Source organism: Seriola dumerili, unplaced genomic scaffold, assembly GCF_002260705.1.
Source record: "Seriola dumerili isolate Sdu_G_001 unplaced genomic scaffold, Sdu_1.0 BDQW01000627.1, whole genome shotgun sequence".
NCBI classification, from domain to species: Eukaryota; Metazoa; Chordata; class Actinopteri; order Carangiformes; family Carangidae; genus Seriola; species Seriola dumerili.
Window position 1 is genome coordinate 196,500 of NW_019174882.1, and position 27,235 is coordinate 223,734.

General features: G+C 39.8%; 1 protein-coding gene across 1 annotated transcript; it reads left to right on the plus strand.

Moving 5' to 3' along the window:
* Positions 1-7,874: 7,874 nt before the first annotated feature.
* On the plus strand, positions 7,875-11,334 carry LOC111236370. The gene is made up of 7 exons (XM_022765072.1): positions 7,875-7,989; positions 8,256-8,437; positions 9,324-9,460; positions 9,585-9,678; positions 10,439-10,613; positions 10,779-10,843; positions 11,020-11,334. The coding sequence occupies exons 1-7, from the start codon at positions 7,875-7,877 to the stop codon at positions 11,332-11,334; spliced, it is 1,083 nt and encodes a 360-aa protein (XP_022620793.1).
* The last annotated feature ends 15,901 nt before the right edge of the window (positions 11,335-27,235 follow it).

A 27,235-nucleotide genomic window follows, 5' to 3' on the forward strand; every position in this document is an offset into this window, starting at 1 on the left:
TCCAGGGTTTATTGTTTGAAAAACACTGTACAGTACTGATGGGTCATCATTTTCCACACAGAAGTGTATGTAGTCCGTAATGCAGTGTGTGAGACTATCAATATCCTCCCTGTGGTCACCACAAAGCACTTCCCACATAGTTTAATCAAAGCAGTCCTTTAAAGCCTCATCAGACCATCTCTTGACTGTGTGTGACTGCTGGCTGCCTGTGTACAAGAGGTTCATGCACAGGGAGGAGGTGAACCAGGTTGTGGTCTCATCTTCCCAGGGGAGGGAGAGGTGATGAGTTGTATGCCTCCTTTGAGTTGGCATAGAGTCGGTCCAGTGTTTTATTGTCTCTGGTGGGACAAGTGACATACTGGGTGAATGTGGGTAGAGTGGAGTCCAGAGAGGCATCACTGAAGTCACCAGAGATGAGGAAGAGGGCATGCTGCTTGTGACAGAGTGGAGAACATCGCAGGCCGCATCAGCATTGGCTGAGGGGGGAATGTAGACTGCTATCGTGATAACATGTGAGAATTCCCTTGGCAGGTAGAATGGCCTCATGCTAACAGCTAGTAGTGCAATGTCTTTATTGCAGAGTTGCTCCTTAATAGTGATCCATCATTTCACGTTCCCCATGATGATGGAGGGGAGAACTGGCTTGAACCGTCTCCTCCTAGTGTCAGTGCATTCGTTTATTTGCAATAAGACTTCTCCACTCGAAGTTATCCGTTGAAACCAATATTTATTTGCTATTAAAGAATCAAAATCAGCATGTTCATGGATCTCCTCCGATCTGAAAACCACAGTCTGCAAGCAGTTAGCTGTGGCAAACGTCCCAGAGAAGAGTGTCTATCTTAGCAGTTACACAGAGTTTTGTATATATTTTTGTAACTATCTGATTGGTGAAAAAGCTGCTCTCCCTTCATTGGTGCACAGGCTGGTCCCAGCCTCTTGGCACAGTGCCTCCTTCTTCTGAGCTGGCTGCACCTGGAGAAAAACCTACTCTCCCTTTTCATGTAACTGCCACTTCGCCATGCTAGAAGTTGTTGTTTACTTTAATCAACTGAGGTGGTCACATGACATCCTGTTGTTCTGGTGTCTCCCTATGTGTGCGTGACTGCCTTGAGTTTCACCCTAGCACCCCCTAACGCATAGCAACAGTAATCATCATAATATAAAAACAACACTGTCTTAGCAATGTAACATAACTTTTAATATTTCTCACACTAGCATGATGCTCCGTTCTGGCAGGTCCTTCCCATCTCTTCCTCCTCCTCAGCTCACGGGGAATGTCAGATCTCTCTCCAAGCAACCCCGCCGAATTGTGGAGTGCTGTCAGCTGTTCCCTGGTGTAAACAATTGAGCCATGGCTGCACGCTGGGTCTCCAATCACGGACATAAACAATGTAAAAAAAAGTAGCATGGCCAGTGTGAACACCACAAGATTATTTGTGCCCATAGTGTACATCTAGATTAACACAGTGCTTGTTAGAGAAACACACTTAGAGGAAGATAATACAATAAAAAAGAAAAAACTCAACACTGAGCAGGAGCTGCTGTAACAGGCTGCCACTCGAGTGGCGCAATCTTGACATTATAGTTGAATATTATAGGTGATTTTTTTGATTTGATTTGATAGTCATCTTCTGGTTGTTCCCAGAGCCATTGCTTTCCAGTTCTTCAGTCTCCAGCAATACCTCACCACTCCAGCCTACCTTCACCTGCCTTAGCCCCTTCCTCTCCATTCATCTTCCCACAACCCACTCACTATTAAAATGCCTATCATACCACCACAGATTCTGTGTCTGGATCCACATATTTAAAACAAATTTTATTTCCATGTCAAACCTGAATTACCACCGATTGTAAACTTCCAAGTAAGTGAGTAAATCCTACACTGGAACTGTATGTACAGTTTGACAAACACTTATAGAACAGTAGAGCATGGATCATGGAGCCTGACAAACTATTGTACCACTTATTCGATCAGCAATTAACAGTAATGTGGCAACAGAGTAAGTTGCCCTATATTAAATCAGGAGAGTATTTTATCATTTTTTATTAAATCAAACCTTCTTAAGTCATCAATATTTCAGTTAGTGTGACCTTGGAGTGTAGCTCATCCATCTATGCAAAAGACAGTCATTGTTTAATCACAAACCACACTAACAGTAGTATCACACAGTAGGTTGCTGAAATCGACGAGGCAGAGAGTGAGCCCTTGCACTGTCACACACAGGTGCTGGTAGGAGGCCAGTTAACGCATCTGTATATTGTCGTGACCAATGCACACCAATGTTATTTCCTGCATGGACTGTGTGACATTGGACATGTTTTGCATGTTTTGTATAGCTTTTTTTGTCTCTGGACCTAGAGAACATGCACCAAACATGCATTACCTTCCTGCGTACTAAGTGTGGCCCAAACAATGAAAATGTTATGTAAATCAAATGATGATTGTCATTAAAGGATTACTTCCTCTTGTCAGTAGGTGGTTCTATAACTATGACTTAATATTGGCATGCAAATGTCTTCAGTGCTGAACTGTCCTCAAATGTGAAGTTTGAGGCAGATTGAAAAATTTACATTAGTGTTACAACTACTTCCTGTTCCATGGGGAAACAGAAATTTGCCTTCCTCCCAGGGCAACGCCATTCAATTAAAACTGACAGTCTTCACAATAAACTGCCATTAAGGTTTTAAGACTTTTATGGCCAAATTGTAGGTGGATCTGGACAACCTGCTAGGAGGAATACGTCAAAGTATCAAATGGGTAATTTCCTGTTGCATGTAGGTGGTGCTAAATTTGTACCTCAATATTGGCATGTAGATGTGATGCTGGCCACTACTCTTGATGCACCTATGAAGTTTAGGGCAAATTCAACAAGGTATATCAGTAACAACAACTTTGCCTTTCATGGTGAAACATCAAATTTAACCATGGCACCGTGGACATACTGTTCGATGAGCACTCAGCTTCGCAATTTAGCATGGCAAAAGTCATTAGATGATACTGATCATAATCTACCCTTTTTCCAATATGGATGATTATTAATGCTTCTTTTGACTTTCTTTTAAAAGCTGATAATGATGGTGAGGTGTAGGTAGGTGTTGGCCACTGTTGTACACCTCTATAGAAAAAAAGATGCAGACGGTTTGATTGTCTCATTAGGTAAGACTGTATAGAGGAGTTTTTATGCCTCCTGCGCACGACAGCCATAGCTGGAGGCATATTGTTTTTGGGTTGTCTGTCCATCCGTCCATCTGTCCATCCCATTCTTGTGGACACAATATCTCAGTAATGCCTTGGCAGAACTTCTTCAAATTATGCAGAAACATTCACTTGGACTTAAAGATGACCTGAATAGATTTTGGTGGTAAAAGGTCAAAGTTCAAGGTCATGGTGACCTCACATACTTGTGAATGCAATATATCAGGTACGCCCAGAAAGAATTTCATCACATCTGTCACATTGTGACGCTAATTATGATGTAATTTAACTCAAATGTCAATTAGGATGAATTGATGAAATCACAATAACATCATAATGTTCTACAAAAACACTTCTGGCCATTGTTGAATGCTGTAACTCAGGAAGCACAGGTTGTGACCATATTTCCTATAACTTGGCTGGTTGATGGATGAAACAACCATGAGGAGGGGATTCTAGTTAAAGAAATATTATTGGAAACATTCTGGTACGTGTTTGTAGAATGTTTATATCATAAATGGTCAATATTTAAGTTTAAAAAATGGAGATGCTGATGGACTTGATTGAAATGATAAAACATGAGAGAACCATTTAGACCCATGTAACCCACCTGGGTACCCACTCACCCATCTGTCTGCTCAGCCTCACTGCTCTACCCTTTTCCATCCTTCAACCAGGTGACAGCAGCTGTCCATGTTGGATGAGTGTAGAATCCAGCTGTGACAACCATTTATGTGTGATTAATGAGAAAGCCATTGCCCGGTGTGGGCAACTAGAGGTCAAAGTCACATCAAAACCCATTCAAATCACATCAATTATTCTATGACTGATTCAGACTTCTATTCATCTGCCATCAAGGGTTAGGGTTAATCAAGCACTTTTAACCACATCCATTATTTTCCTTAAAATGCTAAAAAAATAACAACATATAATAATAATAATAATAATAATTATTATTATTATTATGATTAATATTATTATAATATAGAGAATATCTCTGTATGTAAATCTACAAGAATATAATTTTATTAAATTATTATTACCCTGAGCAACACCACTTTTTAGCCCCGAGAACATTTGTTTATTTACTGTACTGAGGAAACTCACTGAGAATAGTAAACCAAAATTAAGAAAGCCTAAAGATAACACATTCACTGTGAAGGTGTGATTTGGATGCAAATCACATTGTAGCTCTTTATCATAATTTGGAATAATAATATTTGGGTTCCATTTTTGTTGAAATCAAATCAAAATGTTAGAACTTTTTATGTTATATAATGAGAGGTGTAAATAAACCTTTGGTGATGACTGGGAAGCACTGTCGTGGATTTACCAGGTAGAAAGAAAGAACGCTGACCACACCTCATTTTAAGACTAACATGCCCACTGGCACTCAGATTTCAACAAAGTGGTTGCTGGATGGAAAAATGACAGCTGCAGCTTTCTAGCAACTAACAAAAACATACTGGGCGTAACATAGAGTATCTACTATCCCTAATCAATTATCTTTACAGTAGGTGGTCCGACTTTGATTTATGGGATGGAGGCTGGCCTAGGGCAGACACAGGTGACTCATGCCCATCTATGCCATTGGGTGTGCGCTTCAGGTGACGTTTACGGATATACTATATAGCACAAGTAAAATGCATGGTGTTTTGTGGCTCGTCCTGACAGCTGGATTGATTAAAATAGGAGCATACCTGTCTCGACTGAAAAATACAGATAAAACTCGTTGTGTATCGTCACACTGTAATGAATGCAAATGTTGTCACACTACATTCAGCATATACATTCTCAGCCCATCTCAAGCACACACATAGAAACACAGTTGCACGGACCAACCACAAATATAACCAATCTGTTACACACACACACACACACACACACACACACACACACACACGCACACACACAGCCTGGTTAGTATGTTTGGGTCGTCACCAACCTCCATTCATTTCCACCCAGTGAACACTGTTGTTCAAAGCCCTGCCTCACATCCCACCTCTTTCATGTGAAGGGGAATAACAATAATTTGTCAGTGTAATCTGCTGGGTCACCCAGGGGTGAGGATATGAGAAAGCAATCAAATAGAAGGGACTTTGGAAAAAGAACAAGTGAAGGGTTTTGATTCATCACTCTGTCCCAACAAGAGATTAATATTTGAATGTAATTATTACCTTCCTGGCTATTACTGACCACACCAAATGAAATAATCAGTGTAAGAGAGAGAGATTGAATAAGACAGGTATTTCATTAAAGCTTCAACAGACCTGGAGGAAGAGGTATCACTTACTGGCCAAATGAAAGAATGATTGAATATGTTGAGCAGGTGAGAATAAGGAGGTACTGAGCATCCTAATGAGGACAAATATCATTATCATGAGCAGGTGCTATGTCTGTGATTCATTTGGCCACTCTGCTATCATTTGGCTAACATCAAATGAGGCATAAAGTAATGGCAAAGTGGAAGATTGTTTTGTTCGATTGAATTGGATTTTATACAATCACTTCCCAAAGCTCAAAACTAATCAAAATGATGAGTAAGTGAAAGTGTCAGTTGATCAGCCTCAGAATCCTTTTAAATCTGTTGAGTAAATTACATTGTTGAAAACTCATTCACAAGTCTTGTGATTCAGTTCTGCCATAAAAGTATTAACATGAAGTTTAATAGTTATGGATATTGTATTTGATTAGCTTGACCTTAAAAACATAGTAAGAGTCCCTGCTTGCATAATAGACGACCTCTACATAATATGAAAATATTTCCCCATTGTGCCTAAAGTGATCTACATGATAAGTCTTGTGTCCCTTTCCATAGAGTCCATCTGTCTCACACCCAGACAGGAAGTTCCACAGCAGAGGGGCCCAGATAGCAAGGTCCCTGTCACCCTGAGTGAGGGCCCTGCCAGAGGATAAGTAGCAATCAGGCTTATCAGGAGTTAGCAGATCACAGGTATACGCAGGAGCATGATCATTCAAGACTTCATAGAACAAGTTTCACACATAGTTTCACATGGGTTTAAACCTGTGTTGTCTGAGTCAGAGTCACATGATAAACTGTTCTTATGGAAATAACCTAAGCACACAGCAAAATCTGTAGTGTTGTTTTTTCAGTGTTAATAAATATGAGTCGGTGGGTGTTGATTTTGGTGTTGTTTTAACACTTGTAGTGATAATAAAGCTCTGCGAGCGTTGTCAATTAAGCGAGTTAAATGTTTACACCTGTGACTGAGTTGCACTCACTCCTGGCGGAGTTGATCACAACATCCAGTTTGGACGTGCGCAGCCCGCCTTTTTGCACTCGACGGAAAAGAAAAACCTTGTGTGGATTGTGTGGATGAACGTTACACGGCTTAAAGAAGGTAAGAACCAAATATATTTACGTCTACCGGATGGTAATCGCTGTATGAAGCCGTGATAAAATCATGGGGTGTAAAACAACTGAGTTTTTATTGACGCTGGTTGAGGCAGGCTGTTAATTAAATTCATTCACGTTTGCTGGCAAGGAGTGGTTGCTTGAAACAAAAGTTATCCAGTGGCAACGTATCCGGCCAAATATTAAGTATTACGATAAAATAAATGTTTTTAAATGTATTAAGGTGAGGTGGATTAATGTTAACGTTGATGGTGAGTTTTTTGTCGAATTTAAAACTGTGCAACAATGTGGGGGAGGGGTGGTGGCGTCTCTGTTTAATCAGGCAGGGACAACATTCACTCGGCTGTAATTTCAACACTACAATTAGTGTGATATATCGCATTTACCGTTTTCTAGCGGGCAAGCGTGACCTCTCCATGCACCCATATCTGTGTGTGTATGTGTGTGTGCACATGTGGTGCGACTGCATACGAGAGAGACGGCAGTTTTTTTTTTTTTTTTTTTACTGTGAAAGACTTGTGGCGGGCCCAAACCGAGAGTGGCGGCTGAAACAACTGCTACAGGCCAGGGACCACAATGCGTCCATCTCAGTCTCAAAATTACAAACCTGATGAAGTCTGTTCTAACAGCCACATTTCTCCACATATTCTACAAAGGTGCAGTCTAAAGATGTGGCAATGTTGTACCAGAATACAAGAAGTACATCCGATTGCTGTCGGGTTCACCTTTTTGGATTTCATTGCTCAAGGTGATAGCCATCTCAAAGTTGCCTTCACAAACAAATAAACACAAGGATTTATGTATTTAGGATGGGCTTAATTTTGGTTTTCCAATTGGGTATCAATTTACATCTGTTTCATGGTTATCTTACAGTCAAATACAAGTTTGGGCTTCCTGCATGCTACCGAACTTGATGCTTTTGATGAAACCAACACATTAGTCGAGGAAGACATCTTTTCTGAACTGATAGAGGCCAGTCTGGATTTATGCCTGACAGTACGGACAGAATTCCTGATGCAGGTAGATACATTTCTCTGTCATCCATAAAATAATTGATATTGGTTAATCAGATTTTTGGTTAAGTCATCATCAGTAAAAAGTGGGAGTGTCTTACTTTTATTCATTGGAACATGATCATCAACCAATCAGGTAAAAAGAATCTCTGGCATAAGTCTATATACTATTTCATGTCTTGACAATAGCTGTGTTTTAAAGATTTAAGTGTTGCTTTATAATCTAACTGTATTTTCTTCTTATCATATTTGAAAGTGTAGTTATTTTTTGTAACCTGATTCTGATCACATGAAATCTATTAACCCTAACTACCCAGCTCAGACACTGGAGGAAAACATCATTCTTGAGATACAGCTTGATCCTGGTCCAAGTCCAACAACACAAGATGGAATTTCAGAGGAAGGTATGTCTAGGTATAAAATTAGTTGTAATCAATGTTCAGGGTTTTTCTGCTTCACAAATATCATTTGAGATGTCATGTTTCTGCCTTGGCTACTATAACAAATAACATTATCAAAAATTACATTTTAAAGAAAGATCTGTATCTAATTGCAAAAACAGTTTGGAAATGTGGGATCAGGTTTGATTTGATGATGATTTTTAACCTGTGTCTGGGAAAGCACCAAATGCTACATTTCAGGCATGTCACAGTTCTGTTATTTCTTTTAGACTTCTCTCCTTTAGATCATTCCACATCAACCTCCCTCACGGATACCAACACATCACTTTCTTCAAGTGACAATGACGACTCCAGTAGAATAGAACATGGGACTCCCATAGGCAGACGTACATCCAGCCAAGTCATACCCAGGCCTACCACAGAGGTTTCTGAGTCAGAGGCTGCAAAAGAGGTACTGAAGGGCAGCAGATGTAATTCACATTGTTGATCATCATAAAGTGTCATACTAAATCAGTTTCTCGTCAGAGTATTTGTGACATTTAGAATGAATAGGTTTGGCTAATAGCTCTGTACTTAGTAATCTAAGGCAGATAAGAAACAACATTGCTTTTTCCCAAATCATATTGCAGTTGCATTATCAGCTAAACAATTGGTTAGAATTTTTTGTTTTGCTGAAATTGCTGATCCATTTTTGTGTGTAAAAACCCTCCTGATCCAGTGATTTTAACTTTTACTGTCACGGTCCTGTGTTCTGTTTTTTCTATGTTTTCCTATGCTTTTCCTTTCTCCTGTTGTGGGTGTCTCTGTCTGGAGCTGGGGCGGTGCCAGAGGTCAACTGGAATCAGCTGTACTACCATTGCAATCACTCACCTGCTCCTCATCTCATAATCAAGCCACCTACACTGCTGCAGGATAAAAGACCAGCTCATTCTTCCACTCATCGCCAGATCCTCCGTTACCCAACCGTGGTAAACATTTGACTACTGTCCGACTACTTAGTAGATGTTTTGTGATTTTGGCTCTAACCTGTATTCTCCGGTCTCTAGTTCCCGTATCCCGCTTTCTGGCTCCATTCCTCTCGTCAACCAGCTCCGCTTCAGCTACCCACCCACTGGAATCTCCACAGCCTGGATCCACATCGACCCTCAGCCCCCTTTCTGGTTCTATCCACAATAAATTTGTTATTCTCATCTGATTCAGTGTCCGCAGTCTGCATCTTGTGGTCCTACATTCAGTGAACCTAACATTTACTCTTTATCTTGTGGTACATTGTTAAAATGATGTTATCCTGAAAGATGGATTTATACACAGAAAACTTTATTTTCTCTCATGAATAGATGGTATATAATGCCTTGCTTTGCAAACCTGGGGGTGAGGATGTCATCGAAGAGTACAAGGCAGAAAAGTCACTCACTCACCGCACCTGGAGACAGCTTGTCAACATATTGGCTAGCCATATGACTGAAAGCCATGGGTGAGTGTTAAGTGAATTGTTAGATTGAAAACATTGTATTAAGATATATTATAGTGGATTTTCAAAATACATTGCATTGAAAACATAGCAAGTGGGTGACTGACTTGAAGTGTTGTTTCTAAAGGAGGATGCCTTCCCGTAAACACAAGGAAAAGTATGCCCTGGGAATTACAACACTCTTCCCTTTACTAAAGGATCCCTTTTCTCCAAAGGGCTATGTAAGTTGTGTGTTGTATGTGTGTATGTTTAAAAAAAAAAAAAAAGATTACTTCCAGAAAACACACGGATTTTATTGACAGTGGTTTTGGGATTTTAGGTCAAATGATGGCTGATCACAGATACTTATCAAAATAGTGTTGACATTCCTACCTTCTTGTATTTGTAAAAAATAATTGACACCACATAAGTCTAACAAAATAGTTGAGACTTGAGTTACAGTTTCAATTACTGCTACAAAGTTCCCCTCTGCTGTAAAGATTGTCATTAGGATACAAAAAAGACTTTCGTAATGATGTTTTATAAATATCTTAACAGGAGCACTTCTATGATGCGGAGAAAGGCACTGGATATTTAGCATGGTGCCTTAAGACTATGTCCAGGAATACAGTAAAAAGACCAGCTAAGACAGCTACAGTGGCTCAAGCACAAGGACCAAAGCGCAGAAGACTGGCTGCCACTTTGCTTGAGCAGCTTGATGGAGATGCCTGCAGAGAAGCCATATCATTTCTCATTCACTCTCAGGATGAAGCAAGTGTGTTTCAGAAGATGAAGATGACCTTTCAATATCGCCAAGACCTAGTGCATTACCCACAGAGAACCACAGATGTCTTTAAAACATTTCCATGGTTTTTAGATGTCAAAGGGCTGGTGAGTTGTCCATTTCATTTATTTACACTTCACTGTTTTGTTGCTTGAATGTAAGTACAATTCTCTGACCTTTTTGAATCTTGTTTATTTACATGCTTATATGATCAACAGCTGAATCAAGACTTCCTTCTGTTGTTTGGACCTGAAACGGCCTCCAAGATGCTTGAGAAGTGGGACACAACATTCAGGCCCAAGGTCATCAATGAGGCCAAACACCTAACTCAGTCAGTTGAGCTGTGCCGACTTCTAAAAGCTGCTGAGAAACTGGCAGAGAACGATGACACCGGTAAGCTAATTGACATGATTGATTGATTTTTATTCCTAACAACAAATACTTGTTACTTTGTGCGTTCTAACTTAATATGGCTTGTTTCACCCCATTTCCTCCTGATAGCCTGGGACAGTCATATGGCTTCTCTGCTGCTCCTTCTCCATCTCCTGCCACCCACAGCTGGATGGAAGAGGACCCAGATAAGCCCCAGTGATGCAGTGGACAAAATGTTGCACTTTCACAAGGTATGTTTTTTAATCCAATTAGCTAGTATTTTATGTGTATTAATTCCACACACACACACACACACACACACACTCACTTTGTCGTGGCTTGTTTAACAATTCACGTGTTTCTGGTGTACAGATCCAAGTGAGCAGTTAAAACCTGACAGTGTAAGGTGTTATCTTTCTGTTTTCAGTCATGCTGCAGCTTGGATGAACATCTTTGCGGAAGAGATGGCAGACAACCATACATCCTTGCTGTTGGTCGAACCAGGAACAGGATTGACACCTTCTACATTGTTGTGGACAAACAGCTCATCCCATGCCAAGCCACTAGCTCTTTGGGTGCATTTGATGAACTGTTTAAATCCCACTACGTGTTCAACCTGTCATACGATGAGTACCTGGGCCAGCTCTTCACCTTCATGCAAACAACAGTCTACAATATTGATGTAGCAACAACAAATGAGTCTCCCAGAGTTCGTGAGTTTCGTACTAAAGTTTTCAACTGAAGTACTTAAATGTTTAAGTGTTTCATTTGTCAGGCTGTGCATGATCCCTGCCAGTCCTTGATCTCTCATCTAAGACTTGATCACAGTTTTTATCCTAGCACCAGGTTTAAGTTAGTTTGTGCACAAGATCGTTGTAGGCGTCAGTTTTCAACATTCAGGTTTTAAAAAACATTTTAATTAGTTCTCATCAGAAGGATTCTAGTCAAAGTGGGGATACAGCAATGCCAGCATCATTTCAAACTAATTTACACGTGCTCCGAGATACCTCAGAAGTTGCTGGAACAAGTGTCATGCAGAACCCAGAGTCTGAGTGTTTTGAGGACAATGGATCAGGTCAAAGAAACAAAGAGAACACAGAAAATATTTGTGCTTCAATTATTGCTAAACTACAAGGAAGTGGCATAGCAAATAGTGTTGTTTCATCAGTTGTTGGTGATTTGGAAGAACTTGCTAGTGGACTGCACTCTCAGGTTAAGCAGCAAGTACTGTCTGCTGTGCCTAAAGATAATCCTGTAAGAGATACATTGGAAAAAGATCTTGAGACTTTTGAAAACCCATTTATTAACTTCAATACTGAAAGTAAAATATTGAATTATTTCAACAAGAAATGGGGTATTGTGGAGTGCCAGTCGAAAAATTTCTAGGAATTCGATATGATACAAGGCAAAATAAACAAACAGGTACTTATGATCAAGTCCCAGTGAACGATACTTTCGTTTACATACCAATTTTGGAAACAATAAAGTTCATGTGCCGAAATGCTGATATTTGTAAACTGCTTGGGGAAACTTGTTTATCAAGACCTGACAGATACGAAGACTTTTGTGATGGAAGTTATTCTAAGACGCATCCGTTGTTCTCCAAACACCAGAATTCTTTACAAATTCAGTTGTTCTATGACGACTTTGAGACCGCTAACCCACTGGGTTCAAAACGTGGTGTTCACAAAATAGGCGTTCTGTATTTTGTGCTCAGAAATCTGCCACCAAAGTTCAACTCTGCCTTGATGAATATTCATTTGGTTGCATTGTTTCACACTGAAGATTTGAAAAAATATGGCTTTAATCCTATTCTTGAGCCACTGATTAATGACATCAAAACACTTGAGAGTTGTGGCCTTGATTTGCCATTTTCTGCTGAAAAAGTCCATGGCACCATATGTCAGATAACTGGGGACAATTTAGGCATGCACGCAATTCTGGGATTTAGAGTCTTTCATTGGACGCTATTTTTGTCGTTTATGTTTGATAGAAAAAGATGATGCCCAGATACTTTACAATGAGGATGATCCCAAGATAATCTTGCGTGGAAAGGAACTTTTTGAAATGCACTGCAATGAGTTGCAGTCAGACCCACAGAAGTTACGTGTTTGGTCTAAAAAAAAAAAAAAACTCGAGTCTTAACAGCCTACAGTTCTTTCATGTTAGTCATAATTTTTCTTTGGACATTATGCATGACATTCTTGAAGGCGTGGCTCAGTTTGAGCTGAAGTTACTGTTTGAATATCTCTCAGAAAATGTTTTGTCGAAACCTGACCTGTTGTCTAGAATTTATGCCTTTGACTATGGGTATGTGGAATGCAAAAATCGACCTCGAAATCGAGGGTTAACTTGGACAGTAGTGGCAATAATATAGGGCTCTTTGTCTAGTAAGAAACATTCCTTTGCTTTTTGGTGACATTGTGCCAGAAGGAAACAAACTGTTTTTTGCTGCTGCTTTTACTGCAGATAATTAACATATTTTCTCCATCTGTTACACTTGGCATGACTACTTCTCAAGCATTTGATAATGGAAGATCATGAGTTGTTCAAACGCTGTATCCTGATAGAAACCTGATCCCGAAACATCACTTTATGATACACTATCGATCTTGTATCCAAAAAATTGGACCACTAATACATATGTGGAGCATGAGATTTGAGGTCAAACAGGATTTTCAAAAATACCCTTAAAAACTTCAAAAAACATACCAAAGTCTTGCAAAAAAACATCAAGTGTCTATTGCATGTCATTGGGAGACATCACATTCAAAATGTATTGAGTATGGACCAATGAAATCTATTAATGTGGACAATGAGGTCTATGGAGATGTTTTGGCTCGAGCTTTGCATGTTTAGTCTGTATCGCAAGACATCCATGCAACTAACTGGGTTACAATCAGTGGGACAGAGTACAGGGCAGGACTAATAATTTGCAGTGAGATTCAACATGACATGCCTGTGTTTTGCAGAATAGAATTTTTTTTTGTTGACAGTGTTATCTGCTTCCTTGTAAATAAGCTTGTGGTTGACCATTTCAATGAACATTTTCATGCTTACAAAGTATTTGAAAGTAATGACAAAGATGTTGTTAAAGCAGATAGTCTTGTGATTTATAAGGCCTTTGACTTACAAAGTGGTTATGGTGAAGATGAGAGCCAATATATTGTGCCATTATTTTATTTGTAAATGTTTAACTTGTGCCTGATCTTATTGTGCTAATTCCTATGGTGCTGGGAAGTTATTTATTTTTTTGAATAAAAAAAAAACAAAACAAAAAGACATGTATGTTTGAATGATGTTATTACTTGATCACTGTTGCTGGTCAACACATTTGAATTTATAATAACTTTCTGTAGCCTTGCAGGTGACTACAATAATTTTCAGATTTGGTTACTTGTATGTACGGCTAGTAAACACAGTATGCACTTTTAATGTATCATAAAATAACACTTAAAATTAAAACTAATAGTGAAAGGAAATAACACAATTTTAGGGTTAAAAATACACTTTAATGTGTCATAAAATAACACTTTGTATGTTAAAATTAACACTCAGAGTGAAAGGGAATAACACAATTTCGAGTTAAAAGTGCACTTATGTGGTGTCATAAAACAACACCAAGGGTGTCAAATTTTAACACTAAAGAGTTAAAATATTAACACTTTTCAAAGTGAAATTTTAACTCGAAATCCATGAGAACTATATAAACTCAGAAAAAGTGTTAAAATTAACACTGGGAGTTGAATTAACACTCCCAATTTTGCTGTGCAGAAATGGTGTAACTGAGGTTTAGGGTTAAAAAGCTCAGTAGTTCAGGACAGATTTATATAGCTTATTTCATTTCATTAATTTCTACTATGTTTTTCTTCTATTTTTTTCTCTAGTTCACCTTTGATGCCAGAAACAGCATGAGTAATGGCAGGAACATGTGTGTGCATGGCAGCTGTGTGGTTGAACTTCTGCAGCTCGCAGTTCGAACTGACTGCATGTTCAAAAGGGTTATATCTATATCTCTTAATTATTCATGAGAGTGTTCATCCAACATCCAATAAACCAATCACAGTGCCATCTCCCATTCCCTTTAAAAGCCAGGTGCGCTGCCCCTGGTGTATTGCCATTAAAATGGCACAGTGATTGCGGTCAGTTGATCACATATTGTGACTAACCAGTGTGCCCAGTCCTGGCACACGCATGCATCACCTCTGTGCTACAGTGAAATAACAGCACAAATCACAACGTTAGAAATATTTATATTAATATGATGAGAAGTGTAAATCTTCAGTTCATCATGAAATGCGGTGGACAAATTTAAGTGAAGAATGTGGAACACACTACTATAAACAAGTCACAAAGAAGCTCCGACCTTTTGAGGCTGTATTGTAATGTTTCATCTGACTTATCCAACATGAAAGAGCATCTAAAGTTCATTCTGCTTGCGTGTAACAGGCAGAGTGTATGCGATCTTTGCGCCTGTGTATGTTGGCACATATTACTCTCTTAACAGTGCGCCCTTAAAATAACATGTGCCACTGGACCTAAGACCAGGTTTTTGCTGGTCAATTGCACAATCACTTTCCACTGTCTCAGGACAGCAATGTGCCAACAATGCGCCTGACCACACCTCATTTTAAGACCAACACGCCCATGGGCGCACAGATAGGTGCAATTGTATTTGCCATTTAAACAACATGGGAGCTGGTTGAGAAAATGACAACTGCGTCCATCTGAAACTAGCAAAGACACTTGCGTCGCACTTTACACTGCTTTGTGCTGGGTGTAATATATGGCCCTCTGTCTTTGTCAATTCATCTGTCTTTGTTCTGGCCATGTTTCCCGTGTTTCCTAGAGCTTCTGTTTTGTGTTCCTGAGTTTTACCTGGATTCCGCATTATTCCTTAGTTCTGTTTTGCCTGTATTGTAAGATGGTTTTCTTTATTAAATTACCTTTTTTCCCACCAAACTCTTTTGTGTCTGTCTGCATTTTGGATCCTAAATTTCTTTTATCAAACACTCTCATCTTCTGGTCATCTGGTTCATTGTCAAATCACAGACTGAAAAAAAGTCTGTGCAGACAATTGTTCAGACCAGTTATCCAAACTGCCTAAAAGAGAGAAGATGATTGTCATGGCTTATTCAGAAAAATGATCAGAAGATCATGGTCATGGCTTATTCAGAAAAATGATCAGAAATTGTGTAAGACAGGGCATAAACCCCGGACACCACTTCTAAAAGGCAAACATTTTATAAGATCACTTACATTCCAGTCACATTTCACTGCTCCTCGAATGTCATAATGATCACACCAGTCCTCCACTGGCACTAAAAGCTGTCACTGAGCATACATCACTAATGCAGAAAGGTTACATATGAATCTAATTCACAGGAGACTAACTTTAATCAAATTTTCACAGCATGTATGCACCACTGGAAATGTGTACGCATGCAAGCAAAATCAAATGTTCCCAAACAGAACAAACTGACATAACGATATCCGTTGACCTCAGTTCCCAGTTCTGCACTACTGTCATTCGGGAACACACACCATGCTGCTGTGAACACAGAGGCAGTCAGTGGGTCGTACTGGACCTTCATCCATCCTCCTCAGCTGAGCTCATGTTCTGTCAGGGTTAATGAGCTTGTTGAGGGTTGAGTGATGGATCAGAGTAGAACTGCAGGAAGCCTGCTGGATTTGGCTCCACTACTTAACAACCACTAAAGGACTTCTGTGTAATGAACACAAACTCAATTTTGCATTTTTCTTATTCAAACTGACAAACCCACTTTAAATCCAAACATTCAAAGAGCAGTTGTTTTTGAAAAATCTTTGCCAGTTTAACTCAATAGCTGTGTTATTATAACTACCTCACAGTCAGTGTTGTAGGGTGTTGGAACATGTAATGCTGTGAACACGTGTCTTTTGATATGTTGTATTAAGCACTATGTTGGCTTCAGACTGTGACCTCCAGCATGCGCAAAGACAGTTGGCAACTCCAAGACCGAGGTCATGGTTCTCTGCCAAATGAGGGCGGATTGCTCCCTTTAGGTCGGCAGCGAGTTCCCCCAAACGGAGGAGTCTAGTATCTTAGGGTTTTTTTCATGAGTGAGGGTAAAATAGAGCGTGAAATTGACAGGCGGATTGGTGCAGCAGTAATTCAGGCATTGTAGTGAACTGTTATGGTGAAGAGGGAGCTGAGTCAGAAAGCAAAACCTTCAATTTACCAGTCATTCTATCCACCAACCCTCACCCATTGTCATAACCTTTGGGTAGTGACCAAAAGAATGAGATTGCAAATACCAGCGGCTGAAATGGGTTTCCTCTGTGAGGTGGCTGGGCTCACCCTTCTGGATAGGGTGAGGACCTGTAGAGCCGCTGCTGTTCCTCTGCATTGGAAGTAGCCAGTTAAGGTGGTTCAGACATCTGATCAGGAGGCCTCCTGAGCACCTCCCATTGGAGGGTTTTCCAGGCATATGTAACCGTTAGGAGGCCCAGAACATCCTGGAGAGACTAGATATCTTGTCCAGCCCAGGAAAACCTTGGGGTCCTTCAGGAGGAATTCGAAAGTGTTGCTTGGTAGAGGGGCGTGTAGACTACCTTGCTTAACCTGCTGGACCTGACTCTGGATAAGCGGTATAAAATGGTACTATGGTACAATGTTTACATCTATCCTGAGCCAGCAGTTTTAAATTTGATTCAATGGCGCCCGCTCTAGTTCCAAGAATGCATTCAACTATAATTGCCGGTGTTGTTAACTTCACATTTCTCAGAAAGAATAGGATAGTTGTCACTAAAGGACACAGATGAGTAACTAAACATGAAGCACACCGAGCAGAGAGAACAGGAGAGTGAGAAGGAGAGTGAGAAGCCATCACTAGCTTCTAAGCTAAAGTAAATAATGGTAGTAAGTACTGGAAGCAGTGCTACCACATGTCCATCCAGGTCTCCTCAGGCCAAGGACAACTTTTTTCTCATTCACCCCTCTCACTGAGAACAATGTGTCAAAACTTCTGACAGGTAGTCGTCCTACTACATGTGCGCTGGACCCCATTCCCACAAACCGCCTCTCTCATCGCTCATCTCTTCAGAGAGCACCTCCTCTCCTAACACGTCTGACTAGCTCTCAGTATGAACTTTCACTGTACTTCTTTACTTGATCCCTTTCACTTATTAAATAGATGTAGTACTTACATCAAGATGTCCTACTGCATATAAGGTTTAGTGATGTCCCTCACTGGTAAGTCTATTTCTATAAAAGCATCTGACAGATGAGTATGTAATGTAATCCTAGAGGTACTCAGTACTGTATATACTGGTGGTCATTGGTTTAGTGGAACACTAATTCCCAAATTACTCTGGGTTCACAAAGCTTTGATCTAATTTCATCATTCATTCAAGTTTATTTTCAGATGTGGAGGCATTTCAGTTTTGACCTCTGGGACAGAGCAGAGCCCCCTGGACTAATGAGTGTGGTCCACTGGAGGATGGTTGGTCTTGTCCAAGATGGCCTCCATCTTACATTGCATGTATCTCTCCACAATAGTCCTGAGTGAGTCCAGACTCCTGCCAAGCACAGACCCAGCCTTTTTGACCAGCTTGTCCAGTCTCTTTGTGTTGTCAGCCATGCTGCTACCCCAGCAGACTGCAGCATAAAAGAGTACACTGGCCACCACTGACTGATAAAACTTGCATCATTTCACTGCAGACATCAAAGGACCTGAGCCTCCTGAGGAAAAAGAGCCGGCTCTGCCCCTTCCAGTAGTTGACATCCGTGTTTAGGTACCAGTTCAGTTTACTGTCCAGGTGCACACTTAGTTATTTATAAGTGTGCACCATCTCAATGTCCTACCCTTAAATGTTGACTGGCTGAAGGGTGGGCCTAGGCCTCCGAAAGTGGATGACCATCTCCTTGCTCTTGGTCTGCCCCTTCCTGATACACACCACAATAGCTGTGTCATCCAAGTATTTCTGGATGTGGCAAGACTCAGAGATGTATTTAGAGTCTGCTGTATACAGCAAAGTTTAAAATTGGTGGTCTGAGCAAAATTATGTTACATGGCCACACTAATTCCACCACTGTGCAGTGAGAACAGAGAAGAGTCTGATTGAAATGAGCGATGATAGGGTCATCTGAGTGATGGGATGGCTCAACATTCAGAGGCAGAGGAGTGTGATGGACCAGTATTACCCACTGAACTGGCAGAGAGACATGATTTGATGACTGGTATCATCCAGGAGACTCCTTTGTTGAAATGTGGAGGAACATGGAGGTGAGGAAATCATTACAACAAAAATATTTATGGAACAAGTGGTTCCCACACTGCAACTACTCTCACCAACCAGCCTGTCTGTGTACAAAGCTTTAGAAAGGTCAGCACATCCAAGCTTTGACATGTAAGTGGAAAAAACCATGCCTCAAAAATAGCTTGCTTAAACTTTTTTATCTGTTTTTTTTTATTTCACTGCATCCCTGTGCTCATCGTGGATATAAAACAATGTCTGACAGCCATCTTATCTCAATGATTTCTTTGAACATGCATGCTTGTGTAAATTTTTTGGGGTTTTTGGGATTTTGTGTTTCCTGTTCTTCAACCAGCCAATATTCTTGTCTCTCCATATCCAACAAGTCAAAGTCTATTTACTGTTCCATGGCTGATTTATGGTCTGCTATTGTTGTTGGTCTCTGATATTGTTGAATATTGCAGACTGTGATTGCCTCTTCAGACCCCTTGCCACTCCATACCCTGTACTGTCACTGAAAGGCCCCCCTGAGGACCTTACATACACTCTAATTGGTTTGGGAAGGATTTGGCAGCCTTTGAACTAAAGAGAGACAGAGGGGAAAAGGAGTGAGACAGAGAGATGGAAAGACAGAGAGAGCAAGAAAAAGGGAGAGGTGGAGGCAGTGTTTGTGTGGATGGTTGTGCATTTTCTCTGCAGTTCTCCATCCTCATTCCTGTTGTCTGAAAAAAAAGTGAAGCAAGAAAAGTGACGTATTAAAACAGTATGCATTTTACTCTTGAATAAACAATATTGACATGCGCAGTAATGCACGTCGCATGCAAAGTAGCCCTCAAATTGGACAGATCAGGGTGGAGTGAAATGCATTCACATGCGGACACAGAGGGGGCAGATAAAATGTGTCAGCCAGACAGAAAACTGTCAATTAAAAATGATCTCTGAAAGCCAAGGCTGTTCTGAAGTCAGAACTACTACTGCCCTCTCCCAGTGTAAGTCTGATTAGGAGAGTTAGTTATGAGACACCAAGTCTGTTTTATCATCGGAACCTTTTAATGTAATGTAGAGTAACAATAAAGAGAAAGGAAAATTTGTCAAACTCAACCAGTGGAGACACAGCAGCACATAGAACATTTCTGAATGTGATTTCACACACAGAGGTGCTAACACACATGTTGAGGGACAAGGCTGGCGAAGTGCCACAGTCTCAGATAGCTTCCTGCTTCAGTTATTAGTGAAGTGATAATTTTCTGATCAATTCAAAAAATTACAATGGATGTTATACTGGGTGTTTGGCTACTGAGAGAATTACCAGAATGCAGTGGGAATCTTTGGAAAATAATCTTTCAGAAGTAAGTTTACACTATGTAGTAAACAACTAACATAACAACAAATCTGTTGATGAAAAATTAAAACTATTAATTTAAAACAAACTATGGGAGCAAACATGTTTTCACAATTACAATAATAATTTCCATCCCTGTTGGTGCCATCAACATCACAATGTGAACCTGAGTGATTTAGTCTGCATGTGGGCCTTTTTACATAACATTAACATCTGATAAAATGTGTAATATATTTTTGGTCAGATTTCATCTCCCATCACAAGCAATCTTAATGGCCAGTATGAACAGGAAGAATGATTATAACAACCAAAAGGTGTTTCAATATTCATATGGGTAAATGAGTATTGTTTTAAGCCAAACCTGAGAACATGTAAACTTATCTTTGACCATATTGTGAGTTGTGCTTGGATATGTATGTATATTCAATGGGATCAGCAGCCACAACACCCATCTACACATTAACATTCTGACCCATTAAAACTCAGTGTTCAATATTACATCAGAGTTGGTACAGTCTGCCTGTGTGTGTGTGTGTGTGTGCGTGCGTGCGCCCGATCACCAACTGTAGTGTTAACTACCACTGAGGTGGTTTTGAGTAATTGGGCAGGTGTGTAATATCATATGTCTGTAACAGTGTTGCAACTGTGCAAGATAGTCGCCAAACTTTGCAGGTGTGTAATTGACACATGAAGATGGGTCCTAAACATTTTCTTTCAACTCAGCCTTCATTTTGACCTCAACTTTACATTTGTGACTTCTAAGTTTTATTCGTCATCATCATCATCATGCTACTACTATTCAGTGCATGACTAGCCATGCAAGCACATCTTTGTGAGTGAGGTAGCCCTTACTCCAGCATCAGCTTTTGAAGGCTACTCATTAATAAGAGAGAACTCGTGCATTGAAAGCACATATTTGGGGTCACTAAATTATTCCTATTAAATGATTTCATCTCAGTTGTTTTTGGGGTTGCTAGATCTATGAAGAAAAAAAATGCTATATACACTCAATACCAGGACACATATTTTTCCCTCCTCACATTTTCTGAATTTATTAATATTCTGCTAGCTGGATGGGAGGCTTTGGCAGGCCTAATGTGACCCGCAGGCCACCACTTGATAATCACTGGTCTAGGATGTTACAAGTGCCTGCCAGTCATTTGCTTGGCCTCATGAACAAAGTTCACTCTTCTGTAGCTACAGTGAGTGAGTGAGTGTGTGTGTGTGTGTGTGTGTGTGTGTGTGTGTGTGTGTGTGTGTGTGTGTGTGTGTGTGGGGTGGTCTTAGTGATGGATGGCAAAGCCCAGCTGAGAATATTGCTCCCTTAATAAAAGCTACCCTGCAATCTACACGCAGCTAACGGTGTATTTTTTCTCTGTGGCTCCCTCCCTCCTCATTCCACCATCATTTTTAAGAGTGAAAACTGGTTTAGGTGTCAAAAAGAATGATACCCCTCTTCAGACTGTGACTCACCTCTGAGCAGTATCCAAAGCTATATTCACACCAAGTGGCTCTCTATTGGTTGCGTTGTTTTCTTTTTTGCTCTCGTTTTACCAAGGGCCCAGAACAAACAAGAAAGACAGAAGACAGCATCAGAATTTCACCTGGTGACTTAAAACCCCAAATGATGTTTCAGTCTTTATTTAGCTGTTAGTAGACAGTCAGAGCCACAGCACTGCCTGGAAAATAATACATGGTGAGTTGGTGGTCATGAATCAGGAAGACTGATAGTCATTAACACAGAAGCTGGGCCCTGTTCTTTATATGTGGAAAGCTGAGCTTGACTTGACTGTTAATGATCTGACACAAACCTAGATTTTCACATCACAATCTGTACCTGTTTTCAGAGCAACAAGGTCAAGCTCAAACCTGAAAAAGTGTTACATATTGTATTGATGACCCTTATTTCCCATTATGCTCAGGGCTGAGCTAATTAGCTTGGAGGATTGTTTGCAGAAGGTACTGCACGTGCCATGGACCCGACTTTTTTCAATCCATTGTAGAATTTTTTGTAGATATATACACACTCATGGTAGAGACACTCAAGGACATTTTGGCCAGTAACTCCCACATTGTGCACCACGCATTCAAAAACCTTACATGTATTCCCTGAATATAGCTGAATCTCATGATATAGACCCTGCCTGTCTTTGTCTATTATTTTTGTTTCACAAAATTGGGAAATATGCGAAAACTACATTTTCGAACTCCTCTTAGGCTTCGAGTCTGATCTGAACGAAAGTTTGCACATATCATCCAGGGACTCAGTTATAAAGAAATAACTTCCTGTAAGTAACATTCAACACAAGAAGCAACAATCACTACTTTTCACACAAAACTTAGTCTGATCCACACAAAACTTTGCAAATAGAATCAATGGACTCTCATGATCTAATGTTATAAAAGACCCATCTGATGAAAATCAAGTGTTTAACCTTGTTAACATGCCCATATGGTGTTTTTTTTATGATAATAGAGTGTTTCCACCTTGAACTGCAGTGAACCAATGACAGTCTCATAAAAACTGATTCAGACAGCCAGGTTTTCATACATCACAAACCTAAGGAACCAATCCTGTCAGCATAAACAAATAAAAGATGCTAAGTACGCAAACCCTTCTGATACATCTGCGTGACCTTGATCAATTATCCTAAGGCTAAAGCTAAATCACAGAAGTATGTGCATTCCAATATATACCTATTGTAGATTAATAATGGCAGCATTGAGCAGAAAGTAACAGTGTGGGTGGTAACAAATAATAGAATGTTATTAAAAATTCAGCAGAGCAATAAGTAATTAATACTGACTTGCTGTTAAGAATAGCAGTGTGATTGGATAGTTTTTGTCATAGTAATACTGGAAGAACACCCACACAGATACTATAGATTTAAAAACCCATAAGTAAATGACAGCAGTTTGGCAGGGAGGAGGAGGTTAACTGTGTGTGTGTGTGTGTGTGTGTGTGTGTGTGTGTATATGTGTTGCCAAGGTAAAAAATGTGATACAAGGTGTGACTTATCAACTTTTGTTGAGACAACTGTCAACAGTGTTAAGCGCAAATTAAGCTGTATGCTCTTTTGGGAGTCGAGCTTGTGGAACAAGCTAAGTGAATGTTGCAATAAATATTTCTTGATACTTCATCACTTCATTTATTACTTAATTTCTATAATTTCTCTCATCACGTAAGATGTTTTTGTTTTAAAGAACTTACCACACTGTACACAAGATTTAGTGTGATGAACCAATAAGATTTACAAAATAACCAAAACAGCCCATGATGTCTTGGGCTATGTTTAGGGTTAGAACTGAACTGAACCCAGTAGGACATGCTGCCAGTAGAGGTCACTATAGTATTAGTTCAACAGCAGTAGCAGCAGTGGAGGGACAGACAGAGGCATCGAGTGGTGTGATATCACAGACCACCTCTGGGTGTCTCTGTAGATCACACATCTCTGCACTCCTTCTTTGTTGTCTCTTCCTCAAAAGTAAATTTAATTTAGGCTGTTTCCGTTTCAGAAAAGCACATGATCATCCTGTGATTTTGTTTTTCTCCCTCTCCTTTCATGTCTCTCAGTCACTGGGGCTGTTATTAGTGTGAGTATTAAGTCAAGAGTGAACTTTGCTGGACACTTCGGAGCAAAATGCATCCAGTCCACTGGTTCCTTGCAGTTTTCCTGGCAGTTGGTGCCTCTGAGCTTTGTTGTGCTGGACCACTCCATGCCCAGTGCAAAGTAGAATGGTATGGTGTATTTCTTGTCTACATACATTGTTAGATGATGTTAAATGTTTGGTTTTCATAACAAAAACTGATGTATTTTGTTTGCTTGATGTTTATAGGTCTGCACAACTATCAAGGAAAACCATAGCCATAGTGAAAAAGCTCTAGTATCTGTTATTAATAATGAATTAAAGTATACATTTTATCCTAAGTCTGCTTTTATATAATGTATTTTATTCATTGTACTTATGATAACTTTGTTCTTCCTCTGTATTGGTGAGGTTTGGATAGATACTTTCGCTGTTTAGTATATATTTAGCACAGTTTGACTTATAATACAGTGCAATACTTGTCCTGCAGTGAATTCTGCCTTTGTGAAGCTTAAAATGTCGAGTGCTTGATGTGTGTGTCAGAGGTTTTGGTTCAAGTATTCTGTTATGCATTCATTCCATCACTGTTGGTGAAGGTCTCATGTGATCATTGCTCCTCTTTGCCAATGCAGTTTAACTGTATTTAAGTGTATCACTTGTGTTAGACAAAACTGCCCTGGTTCTTTTTACTTGATATTGAGAGAAATCATACTAAACTAAATTGTCCTACTAAATTCAATCTGACCTACTTTCATGGGGGCTTCTGTAATTGTGATTACAATTATGATGTGGTTGACAAGACAACAGAAAGGATAGAGCATGAAAATTTAAGTCCAGCAAGAGGTGGTACAGATGTCATCACACTCCTAAAGTGATGAACTGACTATAGCTGCATGCTGCTATTCTTCCAGCCAGTTTGTCCACTGGGTAGTGCTATAGGGAAGGCCAGTGGTAATTTAAAGCAAGGATTTATGCCAGCAAACGTCATGGCCTTCTGACCATTACATTTTGATATTTGCTGTGTGCAAATGGAAGTTGTGGCCTGAAAAAGGCATTTGATGTCATGACTAGACCATGAATAGTTGACCAAGAACTTTTAAGTGATCAGTTACAAAAACAGCTCCACACATGGATTAAAGGATTTTATTAGATTCTATTCATGGCACACAAACAGGACAGGGAATCTAATTCTAAACATCCTTTACTTCATTATGGTTTAATTTACTGTGTAAGATATATTTGTATTTTTCACATTCTTTAATTTTTATATTAATTATATATCATATTCCCTGCCTTAAGAGACAGTAGAGGTTTTCTCTTCTTTTATCAAGATCCAATGTCAGATGAAATTATTTAATCGTGCTTTTCTTGAATTCACAGTTCATAAAATAAAAAAATAAAAAATAAAAAGAGACAATCGAAGTATTGTTAACTAATCTTACCACTAAAATGTAATTGGAACATAAAGAAGCAATATGAAGTCACACTTTCAAAAGGTTTCATTATAAAAAGCAAGAGAAAATGGTCATATACTCAAAGAAACACACTCACAACTAAAGTCCATTAGATGGCGTAATTTCTACACAATGTCTCTCTGAGTTGTTTCAAGACACAGACTTTCAGTGACTGTGCTTCTTTTTCTCATACAGGTACTTTGGGATCCCATGTCAAAGTGTTTATGAAACCCTGGTCTCACAGATTAAGAAGTGGAGAACCATGACTGGCTGCTCCATGGGAGGACAGAGGTGCCTGTACAAGGTGTGTGTGTGTGTGTGTGTGTGTGTGTGTGTGTGTGTGTGTGTGTGTGTGAATATACTGAAAGTAAAAGTGTAGACATGTTTAAGTTCTTAGCCCACCTGGTGGCATGGCTCTGCGGATGGAAATGTAAGTCTCTTTAGCCGCGTTTCCACTTTCCCCAGGAACCTTTTGAGGAATTATGTGGTGTGGTCTGCAGTGCTGAACATTTCTGACTTGTCGAGTACTCGCTGCATTTTATTTCACTAAGATGTTAAAAGTTTGCAGGGAGCAAGTAAGTGAGCACAGAGCGAGGAAACACATTTTCCACACCATGAAACAGGTCCGGGAGAAGGTTAAAAAACTGAAATAGCCACAGCCGTGGCTAGGGTTGCCACCCATCATGTATAATACAGGATCGTCCCATATTTGAAAATAAAATGCTGTGTCCTGTATTGAATATATACAGGACGCAATTTGTCCCGTATTTTCGTTCATGTTATGTCCTCAGAGTGCTGTGAATAATGTAATGTCAAGTAATAATTTTGCATAATCTTCCTGGGATTTTAAATTGCGGTAGAAACACAGACACCAATGGGCCAAAGGAACCTTTTGGTTCCTGAAGGAACAACGTTTTGGTTGAAATGCAGCTGGACTCAAATAAGTTAAAACCTATTGGATGGCTTGACATTCATATTCCCTAGGTTATGGCTGCATTCAAAAAGTATTTTTTGCCAAGGTTGGTCCTAACTGAGTGAAATGACCTGGAAGAATCTACTGTAAGTGGCAGCCATGAGAAGAGCTGGTCGAATTCTCTAATTGATAAGGAAAGGAGCTTCAATGCTTCCTACTTTATCTCCTTTAGCATAGGGAACACTGGACCTTTCTTTATAAAAGGAAAGGAGAAAACACCGTCCCACAGTTCCTTGCCGCTGCAACATTTAAAGCAATGCGTGATCATTGTGTCACCTCGGCAGACCCAAGTAAATGTAGAAACAACAGAGCACCTGTTTTATGTTTGTGATACAATTCATAGATTTTAAGTTTAACACTAAAATCATCCTGGTTTTACTCAGGAAGATGAGCTGAATCAAATCTATTGTGAGCAGAGGTGTAGTACTATGCTTACAATCTAGAGCTCACCTATGGTGCATGCACCATTATGTTGCAGCTTGTTTCTAAGGTTATGTAACCTGTTCCTACAGTAACAAGTTTCAATAGATCAGTCAACTATGATCACATGATCAGATGTTAGACTGACTTTATGAACAGTTTGATCATGTTGAGAACATGATGCAGCATTAGACAAACATCCAGCTCTGTAATATCAGACCATACCATGGATTTAGCAGGTTGCAGTTGGGTAGCATTAAGCAGCAGGTAAATGGACACAAGTAGTTTGTGTTTTGAATAAGTTCCTGACCAACTTGTGTCAAACAAGTTAACTGGAAACATCCATTCAGAGGAAAAGCTGCAGTGCAGGCAGTAGTCGAGTTAAGCTAATAGGCTCGGCTATAAAATTGTAGATAAGCTAGCTTTTATTTCCAGCAGCACTTTGGAAGCGGCTACTGGCCTCTTCTAAGGTGGAATATTTTTTGAGTGTTACTTGATGCATGATTTACGTTTCAATCATTCAATACACCTAACATATCAATATGACAACTCTGACCATTTCATTTGCTTTTATTAGCTCTCTAAATGACATACACTTAAGTGATGATCAGCTCTTCAAGCTCTTTAT